The sequence below is a fragment of the Eptatretus burgeri genome, chromosome 13 (genome assembly GCF_056783735.1).
Source record: "Eptatretus burgeri isolate ZD-2024b chromosome 13, Ebu_testis_v1, whole genome shotgun sequence".
In the NCBI taxonomy this organism is placed as follows: domain Eukaryota; kingdom Metazoa; phylum Chordata; class Myxini; order Myxiniformes; family Myxinidae; genus Eptatretus; species Eptatretus burgeri.
Window position 1 is genome coordinate 23,850,946 of NC_140973.1, and position 19,288 is coordinate 23,870,233.

The 19,288-nt window shown below is 41.3% G+C and overlaps 1 protein-coding gene across 5 annotated transcripts in view; it reads right to left on the minus strand.

The window, feature by feature from the left end:
* LOC147014074 (serine/threonine-protein kinase WNK2-like) overlaps positions 1–19,288 on the minus strand; it is a 152,415-nt gene that overhangs the window by 87,860 nt on the left and 45,267 nt on the right. For all 5 annotated transcript variants that reach the window (XM_085851698.1, XM_085851697.1, XM_085851696.1 and 2 more), the window contains one exon: positions 4,027–4,199. In XM_085851698.1, coding sequence (XP_085707824.1) covers positions 4,027–4,199 — 173 coding nt within the window. The remainder of the gene's footprint in view (positions 1–4,026; positions 4,200–19,288) is intronic.

A 19,288-nucleotide genomic window follows, 5' to 3' on the forward strand; every position in this document is an offset into this window, starting at 1 on the left:
AACACCGTTTTCCCCTCCCCTCTCCCCTCCTCTCTCTCCCCCTTGTTCCCACCTTCCTCCCAGGCATCGCTCTCCCCACCCCCCCTTCCAATCACCACCCCTTCACGCCTCACTCCCTCCTCCCTCTACTCTCTTCCTCCCCCCCCACCCTTCACATTCCTGTCAACGAAGCGACGGGTTGTATTTGCTGTATACAAGAGTCATAGTAATATTCTGCCTGAGTGCCTAATGGCATTGGGAGATATAGAGAGGTAGATAGATCGTATAGTAAGGTAAGAAGTGAGGGTGGTACACAGTGTGGAAGTGGAAATGAGATCAATCGCAATAAAAAAAACTATTGGTTATTCTGCTCCTCAAAATGCACTTCCATTAACCAACTCCTTTGGCTGATGTGCCTAATTTGCACACTGCAGTTGGATCACACAAATAGCTAGGCCGTCCAGGTGGGCTGGAGATTTTCCATTGTTATGCCAAGATGTGAGTATCACATTTTCAAAGTTCTGAAAACATTTCAAGGTTATTAAAAGTTTTGTTTGAATGTTCAGGAATTACAATACGTTTGATTTTCCTGGCAAAGCAACTCAGATAACAATGAAAAAACTTCAAATTATTTCCCCAATGTCAAAGATTTAGCATAAAAATTTTCATGCTTTTGGAATTCTTACACTTTTTGGTCAAGTTTATAGTTGAGGTTTGTCTTGCAAACAGGAAACTAGAGCAAAGTCGATGCCGTGCCATCGCAAATCCCCATGTTTTCCACCAAAAGCAGAGTTGAAAGGGCAAAAAGTTCCAACAGGAATGGCCCAATATCAAATTTTGAGTTAAAATTATTTTTTCTCGTTTTGACCCTTGTGAAATCAAATCAAAAAAATCGTTACATATTTCATGCGTCCCCCAATGTTGATTTTTTTTTGTATACATTGTCGAAGCTCGTATGTAAGCCAACACACAATGCACAGTGGGGGGGGGGCATGAGACAAGAGGGTGGGAGAGGGAAGGACAAAACAGTGAGGAACAGAGACATTAGATGTGTGGAAGGGAGAGGGATGGGTGGGGAGCATGTTGTATACAAGATGGACATTACAGGGACTTTCAGGAAGGAAAGCAGGGAATTTGAAGGAGGTGGGTTTGGGATGGATTAACGGGGGTAGAAAAGATCGAGGTTTTGGATGGGGATGATAAGAGGTGGTGGTGAATGGCTGTTTTGAAGGCCTGGAGGGAAGAATGGGATTGAAGAGAGTGTGGGAGTTTATTCCAAAGGTAGGAAAAAAGAGGACTGAAAGAGTGAAGGTGAGCAGTGATTGCATAAATAAAGTTTCATTTAAAAATGTTTCAAAATATACCCGTAATTGCATATTTTGGTATTTGACCCGCCCCAGGTTGCGTGGCCAAAATGATACTGCTCTTGAACCTTCTTGCATTGTGCTGATCATAACTACCAAGTTTGGTGAATTTCTGCACAACCGCTTAGGAGGAGATATGGCATGATGGACGGACAGACAGACAAACGGACAGACAAAGCCGATTACAATATACCCACAATTTTTTCAAAAAGCATGGGGAGAAGTATGAAAGAAGACGATTTATTCAGATGTTTAGATACATGTTAAGGGACATCTATATTATATCCACAAAAGATATCAGACATTCAACATTCAAAGCTAATTTGGCATGCGTGATGAAGAAAACAGATTGTGTAATTTAGAATGAACTAGAAGGGCACTCAGTCGAGCACATACCTTCACCACACAATGCCTGATCCAGTAGAACATATCGGGCCCAATAAACTTTTGAGATATCATGCTACACTGTATCGTTTTTGGTCCCATTTCTCAATGGTGAAGAATCACTGAAAAAAATTCCAGTAGTCGGATCCAGATTCGGATATTCACCAAAATCGAATCAATTCGTCCTCGTCACACACCCAACCTGTCTACCAAATTTCATCTGAATCCATCCACAACTTATTCGATATCCTGCACATAAACAAACAGACAACAAATAAACAGACAAACAAACAGACAGACAGGGGTGACAACATAGCCTCCATCCACCTTCGGTGGTAGAGGTAACAAATGTATGGTATTCCTAGTGTGCCTGTATTCAACTCATCTACTCTGGATGTAATCGCCAGTGGAACAATGTTCTGCTTCAGGGACAGCAGGAAACGATGCATTTGGAGCATGTCATTATTTGGATAGGGAGGTAAAGCCTGGCATCATGTCTGCATTTAAATTGTGGACATGAAGCATCCCAAAGTAACTTTTGAACATTCTGTCGGGACCTTGACCAAATAACCTGTTTGGGGTTAACTCGTGCCATTAGTATCCAAATAAAGTACAAAGTAGAAACGTGTTGCCATGTCAGATGGTGCATTTGACAGACTGTGCAATTGATGCTCCCTCAGGTAAGGTAATGATAAATTTGGATATAGCACAGGCATAATGGGCCAAATGGCTGTTAACTGTTTTTACTGAAAAAGGTGAACAGGAAATGCCATTTGATTACGAAGTACTCTACTTTAGAATAGGGATACAACCTGATGTACCAGCCAGTATAAGCCCTACTTGTTTTTGCAATTCCACAACTCTTGCCTCCTGCATATACATTTAAATGTTGTTGTTAAATGTAAATTTAAATTTACATTCAAAATGTTGAACAGCCTGAACAGGTTTTGAACAGCACCCATCATATAAACAAAGTGAGGGTTAAGCTTGTATTTCAACAACAACAATACCAACAACACTTGGGAGAGCACATACCTCCACCAGGCTGAACAGTTTACATTTTGTATCCACTGATAGGCCGGATCTGGATCTGGACCTGAACCAAAATCGAATCGGCTTGTTTTTGTCACGTAACCAACTCATCTACTAGTTTTATCATAACTCGCCCACAACTTTTTGAAACACCATGCTATATTTAGTTTTTAACCCCATCTCTCATGGTGAAGAATCATTTGAAAAATTAAAAAAATTCTCATATCGGATCTTCACCAAAATCTACCCAATCTGCCGACCAAGTTTTGTCTGAATCCATCCTCAACTTTTTGAGATATCATGCTCAACATAGTTTTTGGCCCTATCTCTCACTGGTGAAGAATCATTTAAAAAATTCTCGTATCCGGATCCAGATCTTCACCAAAATCTAATCAATTCATCCTTGTCACAGACCCAACCGATACACAACTTTTTGAGATATTCTGCTCATAGGCAAACAAACAGACAGACGGACAGGTGTGAAAACATACCCCCCATCCACCTTCATGGGGAGGCAACAACAACAACAGCAACAACAACAACGGATATCAAATAGAAAGAGGCAGACTCATATTATTGGTTAAACATAAAGACGGTCCTCTGAAGACACTTTCCCAGGCTTCAGTAGATGTCAATCCTTTAAATAAAATTATCCATATATTAATCCTCCACAAATGCTCTTGAAGGACATTTGCTTTATCAAACAATTTTTTTGATTCAGCCCAATACATTATAATTTGGCAAACATGTGCAACCGGCTGGCAAGAAGGAAAGCACAAATGCCTTGCACTGGCAGAAATAAATGACATTATTGAATGCCAGGAAGGTGACCAATCGTGTCATTTTGATTAGAGGATATGGATGATACTGGCTTTGACAATGTAGCATTTAATGTCTCGCCCATGTTAGCATTGTGGATATTTCAAGAGCTACCCCTTCTTGAAGGTCATTGGGTGAATGAGATTGTGTTTTTTTAGCGACATTCTGATGGCAATGTAACAATTCTCCTTTGACCGCTATCGGTAGACTGCTACCATGCACAATTCTGGGATATCAAAGCCAGCAACTGTTGCTGCTTATCGTCTCAGCTTCAATTTTGAAACTTTTGACAGCCACATGAATACAACTGTTGCAGATTTGCAGATAAAACACCAAACGAGCCACAAAATCGAATAAAGAGTTCCACCACTTGATCCTCCCTTCCTTCAACATTCACGTCCTTTTACACACAACAGAGATAGTGTAAGACTATAAATTCTACACATACGTCTTTAAAGTGCCTGAAGTCATAAGCTCCGTTACGAGCACGATGCTTTGTTTCCCCTTGAGAGCCGTTTCCCATGAATCGTAGAAACGAACAATGTTGGGGTGCTGCAGAACTTTCAACATCTCAGCCTCCTCCTTGAAACGTTGCCTCTCTCCACGGCTCAACTTGCGGTCCTACAAAAAGAGAAATCACGAATGGGAGGAACAATGAGAGGTAAGAGAAGAAAGTCCTCCAAGGAAACACAAAGCTGTAATGGCATAGAGACTATTAGGGTATTCTTCTTGTGAATGCATAATGGACGAGGATGTAATTACAAGATCAGCTCGCTAGTTGCATTCCACTGCTGATGGTGCAACTGCACTGCCAATGCAGAACCCCTGAAAATTAGGGAAGGAATTTCGAATTTGGCCAGGGTGCCGTTCACAGTCGTATAATCTTTGTGAAAGACACCACGTGATTTTTAACGTCAACCAGCAACCACTGTTGGCAGACGGATCCCCAGCTTAGCATCTCTCCAAAGAACGGCACACTCACTGAGATAAAAACCCTGCCTATGAATAGCCAGAGTGGCAGTTTATCAGGCCAAGAATCAAAGCCAGATAAAACAGCTCAAAGGTGAGTGCACTAACCAAGAGCCATCATGTCAGCCAAATTAGAGTGATGGTGGGACATAGGTGCAGCGAAAATGGAAGGAAGGAAGGAGAGGTAGGAGAGAAGGGCAGCATGCACAAAACATAAAATGATGCTCAAATAACCAAAGCAGAAAAATTTCCCAAATACATATTTCAAAGTGAATTTTCAATACAGTGTGCATTTTCAGCTTCTTGGAATTGCAGAAAATAATAATCAACAACAAAAGAACTCATGCCTATGCATATGATACAGCCATAAAGCTAGAGGTCATGGGAGCCTTGGTAAACATTGCAATGCTTTTGACAAAACCTGGCAGTTGGCACCTGCCTTACTTGCCAAGCTTTCTGCCAACTGCATCAAGAGCCCCTTCACAATTTTGGCTCAACTTCTCCCCGGTAAAAGCATTGTTTTATATGTAATGCTACACGCTCTTACCCTCAGCTTGGCGCTGATATCAAACAAACTAGTTTCCGAGGACAAAATCTAATCCTTTGATACATTACCAACCTGTTAGCTCATCCAGACAACCTAAAACAATTCGAAAACAGAGCTCTTGCCATTGGTGGGTCTTTTGAAAATTCAAATGACCAGTAGACTATCCCTTTTTGGATAGTGGCCCATGGTGCTTTGATTCAAAACCCGAAAAGCAACAATTCAACCAGGTGCGTGTCCTTGTTCTTACATCTGAGCTTTCAACACGACAATCCACTGGGATTTCTGATTGTTCATGACCTTTGTATTATAGCTCATCTTTATGCTTCAACAACCATTCATAAGTATCAAAACAAAAAGATTATACGATTACACTTGCACGTAAGTGCTAGATAATCCTTTGACTCTAAAAATTATACACGTCACTGCACAACCTTCATAGTAATCATTATAAAACATTAACATCGTCTCTTAATTCATGATAGGAAGTAACATCGTTTAATATAACCCAACTCACTGATTGATCAATAAATATCTATTTCCTTTCATTTTTGAATAACCCTCATCATCATTTAGTCTTCAAAATTGCATTTTTATGTCTCTCCCTCTTACAGGGAATGGAGACATTGTTTTTCTAATTTCTCCCTTTTTTTTCTGTCATTCTTCTTTCCTTCCAACATTTACAATCTCACAGCATTCCTCAATTCCTTATGGCCAATCCACTTGAAATTTTGTACCGAAAAAAAAAAATCATGGCTGTTACGCCACACACGCAAAGGAAAAGTGGGGTTGGCAATTGGTTCACTTCTGTCTGTCCATTAAGGTCAGTTTATAAAAGATAACCAACTGAATTTCAATTGACTGTATGTCTTGAACATGAATCGGAATGGAAAACGAACCTGCAGTTTAGCAGTACTTTGGCTCTGAATTCGTCCTGATAGTGCATGCGCAGAGAGGAGCGAGATAATTTTAAGCGGTGTCGCCACTTCAACATTTGGTATGTCCATCCATCAAAATTATTTTTTTTAGCGGTGCAGATGCTGAAATGACACAAGGGAAGCTCTAGCTGCCTAGCGTCATGAAAATGAAATGCCAAACTACATTGCTTCCTTCGGACACAGGTGCGATTTTTAAGCGGCGAAGCCACTTCAATGTCTGTTTTACTCTGTCTGCCTGTCTGGCAGTCAAACAAAATTGAAAACCATTCCAAACTGGAAATTTACTGTTTTTACGGAAGAACTAATGTAACATGTTTGATATGGTGGTGTATAAGACATGACATCTATGGCAGTAAACTTCTGCAATTTTCTTTTTATGACCTTTAAAATCATTATTTTATTTCAATTGAATTATATACCTTAACACTGCGTGGGGTGAGGCATTCTATGAACTCTCTAGTTGGACAGGTATTTTGCAATCCAGGCTTACCCTCAGGTTTGAGAGAATACTGCAGAAGAAGAATAAATAAACACAGAAGGATCAACAGGTGGTGAAGTTTGAACACCTCTGAGGTTTATCTGCCATTGCGATTAATCCCCAACCCCCCCCGTACTTGCATTTATCTTTCCTATCGTTTTTGGTCAAACTTTTCAGATTTACCACAATCCCATTTTTCTCCAGTATTCATGGTTCAAATAGGATACAAACACCCTGTATCACACAGACACAGTACCATTAGGATATAGTAGATACTTTTCATATGAAGAAATACGGTAACTTAAGAAGACTTGGCAAAACAGTGTATATGCGATTGGAACTTGGAACGGCAGCATCACAAGGCAAGTTCTCATAAGAAAGCAACATCAAACAGACCAACATTTCCTCGATAAAAGAAATAAGAAGTGAAATAAATACGACGGCAGAACATTTATAACACAATAACTGAGGATAATAGCATTTTAATGATGACATTGTTGACCAGCTTTGGTGGTTTAATGGTGACACCACTAAAGTGTCTGACTCTGTGTCTGGGAGGCTGGTGCTTTGAACCCTGGCTGAGTCATACCAAAGACATTAAAAATGGTATGTGCTGCTTCCTCGCTTGATGCTCAGTGTTTAAAAAGGATGGAGCATGGACAACCATAAGTTAGCAATAATAGCACAGGCTTTGATGGGTCTCCTGGCCATTACAAGGAACTCATATTTTAATGTTGTAAGGGGAGGGAGGGAGAAAAACCATGGATCAGAAGATATCCATGATAAACAGCAAAAATAACATCATGAACAGATGTGCTATCCAACACAAAAAAGTGTCAGGAGCCACCTTGAAAGCTTGGGAAGAAGCAAAAGTGGTGGATTCCATACTTAACCAGAAGGCAGGATTGGGTGCAGTTAGCAAATATATCACATCAGATATATAACATGACGACTAGTATTAAAGTGGAGATGATAACAGATGCATTGTGTCGAGAGGGTTGAACAATGCCTGCATTGAACTTGGAAAACATCGAGTAAGGTGAGACAACCCAGGACAGGTGCAGCCAGACTTAAGAGGAGGCACAAACTACAAAGATGGTAACATACTTGCCATCAGAATATAAGCAGGCCCTATTCATAGGCAAAAGGTGTCATATAAAATAAAATTATTATTATCTATATATTAATACTGAAGGACCAATTTTGTGCTCCTCCTAGCGGTCGCGTCACGTTTTTCTCGGTACTGTGACCTGGACTGAAAGAAACTTCGTACCTGTAAGAGTGCATCACACATAGTGGCAATAGTCAACCTTCAACTCTGAAGCAGAATAAACACTTTTCGTTTTACATTAGTTTACATGGCGACGTGTGACGTCACCGCTGAGAGGCGTAAGGACGTCATGACATCATCGGTCATTCGCTGACGTCATTACGTCTGTTGTCGACAGACCGTCACCACTGAGAGGTGTAATTCCACTCCTCGAAAATAGCGTCTGCAATGTAAAACCCTCTTCTGCACATGCTGACTACCTGAGAATGTAAATTTGACACAAAAAAATGTAACAAGAAACATTAACATTGTGTCTGCTATATATTAATACTGAAGGACCAATTTTGTGCTCCTCATAGCGGTCGCGTCACGTTTTTCTCGGTACTGTGACCTGAGAAGTTTTGACATGGTGTTTGTATGTCAAAGTAGACATGTGCACAAATCAGGGGACTTCTTCACAAGGAGTAAGTGTACATCGAAAATGTCGTGTACAAGGACGTTTTGTAGGCCTCATTAGGTAAGGCCATGGATGACTGGGATCCGGCTCTTACAAGAGACGCCACTGGTTGTCATATTGGGCTCATGGAACGGAATCCATCTGTGACAGGGTTTCGGCTAGTTATTATTTTTATTACTATTAGCAGGGACCCGTGGAAATTCCACATAATGTAAAAGTGACCTGAAGTCGACAAATCACAACCCCCAAACCCGTCTTCACCCCACCCAACCCCAGGTTCTCAACCCACCTCTGAATCCCAAGTCTTCAAACTAGCACCCACTTGTCTTCAAACTACCTCCCCACTCAAAGTCCTCATCCCCCTCCCCCCCCCATCCGTCCATCCATCCATTGGGACCATACTCTGTGCAGAGCATTGGTGCTGCCTGAGCAGTCTCCTTGGCTAGTGGGTACAATCCTGGACAGGTCGCCACTCCGACACAGGATACCAGAAAGATGGCACTCATTTTTCCGACCTCAGAAGGATGACAGGTAGAGTCAACCCCACCTGTTATTAATTCAACAGCCGAGGGGGATTTAAACTCGGGATCCTTGGATCCCAAGCCCACCACCCGAACCATTATGCCAACACCAGGAATATATCACAGGGGTTGTTCAAACCCCCCCCCCCACACTCCCCAATTTTGGTCCCATATCTGCCTGCCCCACCCCAACTCTCCGTTATCCCTTCCCATTCTTCTTCAAGTCCTCAACACCCCCAACCCCCCCTCAATCCCAAGTCTGCAACTCCCTCCCAAACTCAAGTCCTCAACTTTAAGCCTGGTGTTGGCTGCGTGGTTCGGATGGCGGCTTGGGATCCTAGGGTCCTGAGTTCAAGCCCCGTCGGCCGCTGAATTAATACACTGGGGGTTGACTCAGCCTGTCATCCTTCCGAGGTCAGCGAAATGAGTACCAGTTCCAGTGTGTGTACTGGTAGAGGGGCACTGCATCAGCAACACAGTCGCGCTTCAAGAAATGATAGCTGCCCCGGCAGCTAAGCTGCCATACGACCACCACAAGTCCTCAACCCCCTTCCCAACCACAAGTCCTCAACCCCTCCCTGCAAAGCCTAAACACCCCTCTCCCAAGTCACAACTCTCTGTCCAATCTCTGTCCCCACCCCAACTCTGTCCTCCCTGACACCTTTATTCTTCAAGTCCTCAACTTCCCCCACCTCTCTGCTCCAACTCTTTATTCTTCTCTCCCCCTTTCTTTTTCAAGTCTCCAACACCCCTCCTTACCCCAAACCCCAAGTCCACAACCCCCCTTCCAACCCCAATCATGAAATAACAGTTTCTCGCTGGGCCAAGATTCAAAACCAGGCTAGAGAGCTTAAAGGCGAGAGTGCATCATCCTGCCACCCATCTTCATCAACCAACATTGCTGCTTATAAGTGGTGCTAGAAAAAAAAAATCACTTCTGGGCTGTGAAGCTCATTGTTGTTTGCTTTAGTTTTAACCTCCACTTCAAATGAGTGAAAAGTAAACATTTTGAAAGTTTCTTAATTTTTCTCACTTAGATTTCAACATCACCATATAATGCATATTATTAAGTATTGTTACGTTTGTGGAGGTGGGGAGGGGGCAAGATGTCACCTTCAAAACGGAACGTTGTCTGAGGGAGTAAAAAAACAGTTCAGCCCATCTGTACAGGGTAAGTTTTAATTGACCTGGACACGACATTTGTTGATCAGGAGTGGGATTTTTCGAACCCCCTGACTACGGTTTGAAGTCAGATGTGTAGGATTCGAACCCTGATAAACATTGGTTTCTCAGAAGTGGGATTTAGAACCAGAGGACTTCCAAATTTCTAATTAATTTGTGTCGGGAGGGCGTGTGGGATCGCGCTACAAATTAAGAAATACAATTTTTTGGAATTTCCTTGGCACGTGTGGGAGGAAGACCACTGCACAAAATTGTGGATGTGCAGGAGATAGTGGTACGAGGAAGCAGCGAGGAAGGAAGTGATCCGGGGTTGGCGACTAATGAGGAGGTTAGGGTAGGAACCTCCTTTATTCTTGAACCATCGAGCCAGGAAGCTGGTGCCATGACCATCCAAGGCCATGTTGGACCAATTTATTGAACAATTTAATAAATATATGGCTGATACACAGGGGGAAGTGAAGAATAAAATGGAAGTACAAATTAATGATGGAATGGCAGGTTGGTTTAGCTTTGCGGCACAGGCGGGGACATGTTTGATAAATAATAATGGCCTGGAAGAACATCGCATTTAAGTGAATGCTACTCTGCCCCAGGAAAAGACTGTCCATGTGATGAGCAGGAAAGAGGTCTTATAGTTAACTAATTCAATTTTATAGTGTACTGTAGATGTTCATCATTTAATCACCCTTAATTTTTATTTTAGCCTAATTATAATTATTTGACAAGTTTACAAGCTATCACCCAGAGTAGCATAACAACAAATTATTGAATAAACAAAATCGAGCACTTAATGAATCATGTCTCCTCGGTGCTACACATACATACAGAAACATTGTTTTAATGTAAATACTGTTCTTACCTTAATGTGGGCTGACAGAATAGCCTAGGGATACGCACAATCACCTCAAAGTTATCTAGCCTGGGTTTGAATCCCGATGCAGCTAAACAATGTCATCCCAGTGTTTCACAATGTTCATCAATGTGTGTGCCATAACTCGGATTGAAGTTAAAATGGTGTCCCATCTGCCGACATCAGTTGGTGTACATTAGAGATCCCACTCTGTCCTTTGCTAAGGGTCGGCGAGCTTTCTCTGGCACCATGGAACAAATTAAAATTCCAATTCCTGTCCTAACCACTGCTATGAAGGCAATGGCAAACCAGCCAGTATAACCCTTGCCAATAAACCACTTCGGCAGCACCAACACTCTGTAACAAAGTAAGGCATATGAGAATCAGAACCTCATTGTAGGTGCAATCGTCTTTCCCTTTAGTTAGCATAAATGTCCACACTATCATCTGGAATCAGTTTCGCAGCTAAACCGCCTGATATGTGAAGAAGAGACAGTGAAGAAAATCTTTCTCATCCCATGGTGGAGCACAATCAGTTTCTCATCAGTCTCATTGCAGAAAAGCTTTGTTCTGAAGTGGCCATTACGACTGGCAATGTAAAAGCTCACTGAACGAGCATGTAATCGTTTGGGTATATTCTTTGAGACATTTTCTTTTGAAGTCTCTGGAGGGTAACAATAGATTCTGCACCGGTAAAAAGATCAATTTCTGCAGCTGCGTGTTGAGGATATATTTTGAGCGGGTCGACATATTTCTGCAAGAGTGGTTGTGGACGAATATTATTTTCATCACATCTCAACACTGAGTCACAGGCTTCAGCAAATTCCATTATTTTAAGAATCATCTCAAACTCTGCAGTTATGGCATCCAAAACAGGAATGTACAACTACTGATGCCACATGATTAATTTTTGTGTGTTGGTTACAGTTGTGGGTGTTTCATGTACATTGGTTGCCTCTTCTAAATGCTCACTTTGAGCTAAAGTTGTTGGAATAATGAAGAGTGCCGGAAGTTTCACTGCTCTTTCTCTTTTTCACAAGTGATGTGTGTCTTCGTCTGGCACTGCAATGTCATGGTCTTCACATTATCCTGTAATTTATTTCCACATTTCATTCCAGCCTTCTTCACTCTTGAGTTTTTCAAAGTGCACTTTCATTTTCTCAACGATGGTAGCCGCGTTTGCAAGCGTGGTGTCGCTGCTTTGAAGTTCTTTGTTAGCGACATGAATAACTTTCAAAATATTCTGAAAGACAATCAAGCAGACAACAATGAAGGAAATTCCAGCCATGAGATGAAAAGGCCATTGCTTTCACTGATCACTTTTCACCTTGTTCAATTAGATCTCTAAGTTGAATTAGACCTCAAAAAGACCTCTGAGACACCGCATGATGGCAGTGTAATGCATTTTTACTGCAAAAACACTTCTCCACTTCCATGCCCAACATGTATCACTGGACTGCACAATCTCTTTTTTTGCTTCAGACACAAAGCTGTTCATGTCGATAAAAAATCTGATGATTGGTTGGCTCTGCAAACACCAAATATCATTTCTCAACTACATTTAGAAAGGTCACAGCACTTCGACTCACTTTACAGCACCCTACGAGGATGAGGTTGAGTTTGTGTGGCATACAACATTGCAAACAGATGGTCATCTTTCATGAGCTGCTGAACCCCAGTCAAGCGTCGTGCCATAACCGCAGCACTATCATAACATTGGGCAGCTATTGACATATTCTGCAATTCATTTGTCTCCAAAGCTTTCCTCATAAATGCCTTCTGCATTTTGGGAAAGACAAGCAATTGACAAAGCATGGGAACTTTTCTCTGATCTCGCAGTTTTATGTGTATCTGATACAAACTGAAAACTGCTTTGTCTTAAATGATCTTGCCTCATCTGCTGTTACAGAAAAAAACCTGGACATTTCTCTTTCTTTGAAAACAATTTTTAAATCAAAAAAAAAAATCAAACAAGCCTGTACAATTTCTTTGCATACCAAATCTGCACAGATGTGTGGCACTTCGTTTTGAAATTCAGAACTTGTGAAATTAAAATAACTAAAATGCATTTTCTTGAAACTTTTGTCATACTTTGAAAAGAAATCCCAAAATCCAAGGAACTTCCCTTTCAATTCAGCTTGCTCTCACTCATCGTGCCTCCAAATGGTAAGACAATCTTTGAAACTAACTTGACAATGTCACAAACCTTTTCAAGGTAATCCCTGTTTCTCACAAAGGTGCTTTTATGACTTTCTGAAAGCTTCACTGCTACTGATCCCATTTCTTCACTATGTTTAAAGCATTTGCACTTTTCCATACACTTTAAATGAACCTGGGAAACGGCACGTTTCACCAATTTATCAGAGATTTCTTCCAATCAAGCACACCTTTTTTGAAAAATGCATCCTCAGCTTAGCTTGTTTCTGAGCGAAAGCGGTGCCAGGAAAACAGAACACAGCATCTTGTTAAACAGAATATTCAACCCAAGGGAATTTATTGTTGTAGAAAAGTGAAAAAGAACAACGGTTTTCCCAAATATTCTCAGAAGTGGTTGGTTAGGCCCAACGTTTTTTTTTTTTTTCTCCGAGATCTGTAGGAACATTTACGCTTCTTATATTATCTTCAGTTGTACATGTGCTGAGAGAACCCGGACTCATTGCATCCATAGATTCAAGATCGTCTTGTTGTACTGACGATGATACAGCGTCGAGAGCTGAGGTAAGCGGCAGTGGCTAGGGTCGACCTGGGGCAGTTGTAAAATCCTGCTGCGGATCATCAACCGGCAGTTCAATGGTCGCTTTGACACAAAAAAAATTCTGAATGTCCATTATAGCTTTTCGTTCGAGAGATCAATCAAATCATTCTACTCCGAGATAAAACTTGAATGGCTTAAGATTTACATTAGCGTTCTGTTCCATTCACCCTTGTGCCATGTACTGGAGCGAACTGTTTTATTTTCTCGACCACCAAAGGTTTTATGGAGGTTATGTTTTTACCCCTGTCTCTGTTTCTTACTTGGCGAAAAAATTTTTGTCAAGTATGTTGGTCTGTTGCATTTGTCTGTCTGTCAGTCTGTGGACAGATTGGGTGTGTGAAAAGGACTAATTTATTCGATTTTGGTGAAGATCTAAATCTGGATCCAGATTCAAGAATTTTTCAAATGATTCTTCACCATTGAGAGATGAGGCCAAAAACTATGTATAGCATGATATCTCTAAAAGTTGTGGATGACTTGTGACAAAACGAAGTGGAAGAGTTGGTCAGGTGACAAGAACAAGCCGATTTGAGTTTGGTTAAGGTCCGGATTCAGATCCGATCTATCAGTGGTATACAAAATTTACACTGTTCAGCCTGGCGGAGGTATGCGCTCTACCGAGCGTCGTTCTGTTTCACCAAGTCAAGTGGCACTCTCTGAGTGATTTTTCATTTGTTTGTTTGTTTGCTTATGAACAAAATATCTCAAAAAGTTGTGGACAGATTTGGACGAAACTTGGTGGGTGAGTTGATGAGGTGTTTAGTTTTAGTTCAGGTCCAAATACAGATCCAGCCTATCAGTGGGATACAAAACAAACTAATCAGCCTGGCGGAGGTATGCGCTCTACCGAATGCCCTTCTAGTATATTTATTCATTTGCAACCTGTGGCTGCATGGTTGCATCATTTTCTGGGGGCACAGCAATGTGGCGGATGCAATATCCCTGTTCCAAGCAAGCTGGTACTCATTTTGCCAACCTCAGAAGGATGACAGGCTGAGTCAACCCCACATAGTGTTAATTCAATGGAAAATAGGGGCTTCAACTCATGACTCAAAGATCTTAAGCCAGCCAACTTAACCATTAAGCCAACACCAAGCTTAGCTAACTGTTCATCTCATTTGAAAAAGGATACAGCCAATCACATCACTCTGCAAAAATATTGGGATAGCCGCTGTGACTGTGGGACGGAATTAAGAGCAGATTCATTCCGTTACATTTTGCAACTCGTGTTAGGATTCACGGATGTGTATAAGTTAATGTTTCTTTTATCTTACTTGTAAACTACTGAAAAAATAAACAAGGGAATCTCATTTGGGGAGGCATCAGGCATTACCCATTATTCCCCCACAACCCCAAAATTCACCTGTGAGGGTCTGCTCTGAGTCTGGGAGATTGGCGGTTTGAACCGCGGCCAAGTCAGACCGAAGACCTTATTTTTTTGAAATAGCACATGCTGCTTCCTTGCTCGACGCTCAGCATTTAAAAAAAGAAAGGACAGATCATGGACAAACAACCACGGGTTGACAACCATTGCACAGGCTTGATGGAAATAATCCTGTGTTTTAGTTCATTGTAAGGGAACTCATACTAAATGGGAAAGGAAGCTTTTGGGTCCCTCTGGAAAATGATGTGCTCCAAATCCTTCCCTGAAAACAACAGAATAGCTTGATTCAGAGTTTACTGTACACACCATTTAAAATAACTCTCTCTGGTTTGTTACTTCCAAAAATCATCTGACTATACCAGTATAAAATCCACCAAAAATCAACAAAAAGAGCAATCGGAGATTGCAGATCCTCGCCAAGACTTGTTTTGTGAGGTGTTTGTGTCGTTATGTGTAGTGTATTTTGCGTGGTGTTTGTGTGCTGATGTGTTACATAATTAATAACAGACATAACTAGAACTGCCACTTTATAACTGCTGGCAGAGAAGATGGCTACAAAGACGTCCCGCTTTGATGCAACCCTGCTTTGATCGGACACTTGACCCTGACCCATGACGTTCATTACACTGAACAACAAAAATTTTTTACTGGAGATGTGTAAAGTGATTTAGACTAATTTGGGTACGCTGATTTCAAAAATCATAACTGTTTTGCTGTATCACGTCAGGATTTTCAGTAACAGAAATATTCCCATTGCCTAGAAGTCAGGATTTCAATGAAATTTACAAAAATTCATTTATTCATTTATTTCATCATGAATGCTTCAAAATTATAGAAATTACAGAAAAACTCCACTAGAATGTAATTAAAAATGCTTTAGGCATTTGGCTTTGCGTTTGTGCTGCTCTGTGTCAGTTTCACGATGCAGGAACCAGCAGAAATCGCCCATCATGTTCGGGTTGTGCCGCCCTTGGTAACGCGTCTCTATGAGTGAAATCTCTTGGTGGAATCGCTCGCCGTGCTCGTCCGAGACTGCTCCCAAGTTGTCAGGGAAGAAGTTCAGGTGCTGGTGTAGGAAATGGATTTTCAGGGACATCCTGGAGCCAAGTTTCCTGAAGGACTCCAGCAGCTGCTGCACTATTTCTTCATAGTTGTCCGCGCGCTCGTTCCCCAAGAAGTTGTCCGTCACAGCTTTGAAGCTCCTCCACGCTGCCAGCTCTTTGGGGTTTAGAGTTGTCGGAAAAGTTTCGTCCTTCATAATCTGTCGGATTTGCGGTCCAACAAAGACACCAGCCTTGATCTTGGCCTCCGACAAGGTGTTGCCAAACTTTTCCTTGAGGAAAAGACACCAACAAAAGACACCAAACTATAAAAACCCACGCCCATTCAGATCCATTGCCCGTACAAAACTTTTCATCAAGCCGAGCTTTATGTGGAGTGGTGGAAGGAAAACCTTGGCTGGGTCGACAAGGGCGACATGCTTCACGTTGTGTCGACCAGGTACATGCTCTTTTCGCTCTTCCCAATCTTTCTTCGTCCAGTGATTCTTGTCGTCTCTGCTATCCCAGAGACAAAGGAAGCACATGTATTTCGTGTAGCCTGACTGCAGCCCTAACAACAGCGCCACCACTTTCAAGTCTCCGCAGATGTGCCAGTTGAAGTCATTGTACTTGATGGAATCAAGCAGCTGCCGCATAGTCTCATAGGTCTCTGTCATGCCGAACGCGTGAGCCAGTGGGACTGATGGTTTCTCGTTGCCATTGTGGAGCAAAACAGCCTTCAAGCTGTTCTTCCCCGAGTCGATGAAGAGGCGCCAGTCTGCAGGATCGTGATCACACCCAAGTTCTTTCAACAGACCGTTGATGTCACTGCAGAATGTCATCGTGTCTTCCATCTCAAAGAACTCAGCCATGTCTCTGTGACGTGCTCTGAACAAGGATATCTTGGTGTTAGGTTCAAGTAGATTCCACTGCTGCAGCCTTGATCCAAGCAGCTCTGCCTTCGCCTTTGACAGCGAGAGATCTCTTACAAGATCATTTAAGTCTCCCTGGTTCAGAAGGTGTGATTCTTGAGTGTCGGGTTCAAAAGGTTCATCATCACCATCCTCTTCACCACTGCTTACAGCTATGTTCTGATCAGCTGGAGGTGTTGGAACGGGGTTCTCGTCATCATGAGGCACAGGTTTACGAGCAGAGACGCAGTCAGCGTACTTGATGTGACCTTTATTCTTCTTGTTGAAGCCGGCGATGCTTGTGCAGCAGAAATAACAATCATCATGATGATTCTGCGGCTCACGCCATATCATGGGCACCGCAAATGGCATGCTCGCGCGCTTGCCCACCAACCACTGAGTCAAGGTTGTGTGACAGCTTGTGCAGCAGATGTGTGGTGCCCAGCTCTGTTCTTGGTCCCCCACCTTACACCCGAAGTAGTGAAAGTAGGCGGCCTTCATTTTCACTGCTGTAGATATACTTCGCTGTTGATCTTTTTTGGTATACCGACAACAGACATAACAGAAGTTGTCAGGATGATTGGTACAGGAACGCCTACTCATCTTTATCTGAAAGAAAGAAATATAACACAAGTTAACAACAATTGTACGAAATAGACATGTTAAAGACATATGTAAATTTCATTGAAATCCTGACTTCTAGGCAATGGGAATATTTCTGTTCCTGAAAATCCTGACGTGATACAGCAAAACGGTTATGATTTTTGAAATCAGCATACCCAAATTAGTCTTAATCACTTTACACATCTCCAGTAAAACAATTTTTTTGAAATTTGTTGTTCAGTGTTATTATACAATTGAAATCAGAATGGGATTGAAATAAGTTCAATTCAAATCAAATGGAAGACCAAATAGGTACAGTCCTGCATTGGAGTCATCAGGAGGAACCTGAACAGGTAAAAAGCAAAGATGATGTCATCAGGAGGGACCTGGATAGGATTTGGGTTTCAGCTGCTCCTCCTCTACCCTCAAACTAATCCAAGTGTGTCTTGTTCAAATAAATAAATAAATAAAATAAAAAAGAACCCAGATCAAAAAATAAAAAAATTCTGCCTGCCAGATCATGTTGAAATTTAAAACATACATTCCCTATTAATACTCGATCATAATTGTGAAGTTTCACATTGATCAATCAAGAGGTTCAAGTAAAGAGAAATAATTTTTTTTAAAGATTTTCACTTAATCCAATATGGCTGCCAGACTGTGACCTATCAATTATTCTTGAATACCCTGATATCCTCAAGGTTTGGGGAATATTTGTGTAAAGTTTCCCCTCGATCTGTCTCGCCGTTCTGGATTAGATTTTTGTAGGTTTTAGTTAGGGTAATCCAATATGACTGCCAAACCATGTGGTGACCTATGACATCATATATGTGAATGTTTTGTTCCTCATGGATCGGCAGTCATACGTGTAAAGTTTCACCTCCATCAAAAAACAATATGGCTGCCAAATTGTGTGACTGATGACATCAATTTTTTTTCCTGTGGACCAATTTATCCCAAGAAGACCATCAAAATTAAAATATATATATATATATATATATATATATATATATATATATATATATATATATATATATATATACTGATAAGATGTAGCATTCTTTGTATGCAATTATGACGTCATAACGAAGGCACCGATGACATCATTAAAAAAATAAAATCACACTTATCCCCCATGAGGAGTACTTGCGATGTGCTAAGTTTCAATTTTTTGCATGGAGCAGTTTCAGAGATACAGAGATCCAAAGCTTTTCCTTTTTTCCATTATGGCTGTCACACCACGTGACCTATGACATCATAATTATCATTAAAACATTCCACATGACTAACGTCAAATTTTCATGTGCCCTCATGTGTAAGTAAATGTATAACTCATTCACCAATGGTGAAAATTTCGTCTCAATCCGACAAGCGGTTGCAGAGAAAAACACTAATGTTCTGTGCGGACAAACAAACAAATAAAAAACCAATGTCACCCCCAGGGTGACCAGTATCTTGCCAAAATGTGAACATGAGTGACTTATTTATTCGATTAAAGTTACTCAAAAAATAAGGGTTTCGTCGACCTTGATGCTTGACCTTTTTGTGACCTTGACCTTTATATTTTCGTACGGTTAATGGTATCTCTCCAGGAACGTTGTACATGAAATATCAAGAGATTTTAATGAGAACTGAGTAAATAAAATTTTCATGAAAATCCGTTTTTTCGTCATAGCGTCATTTGATGACGTCATAGCATCAAACTTTTGACAGATCTGGAAAGCACTTATCAAGTGCTTTCATATGAGGTATAACTCGATATGGTATCTAAGATTTCAAAATTTGACCTTGGGGTCAAAAACTTTCGA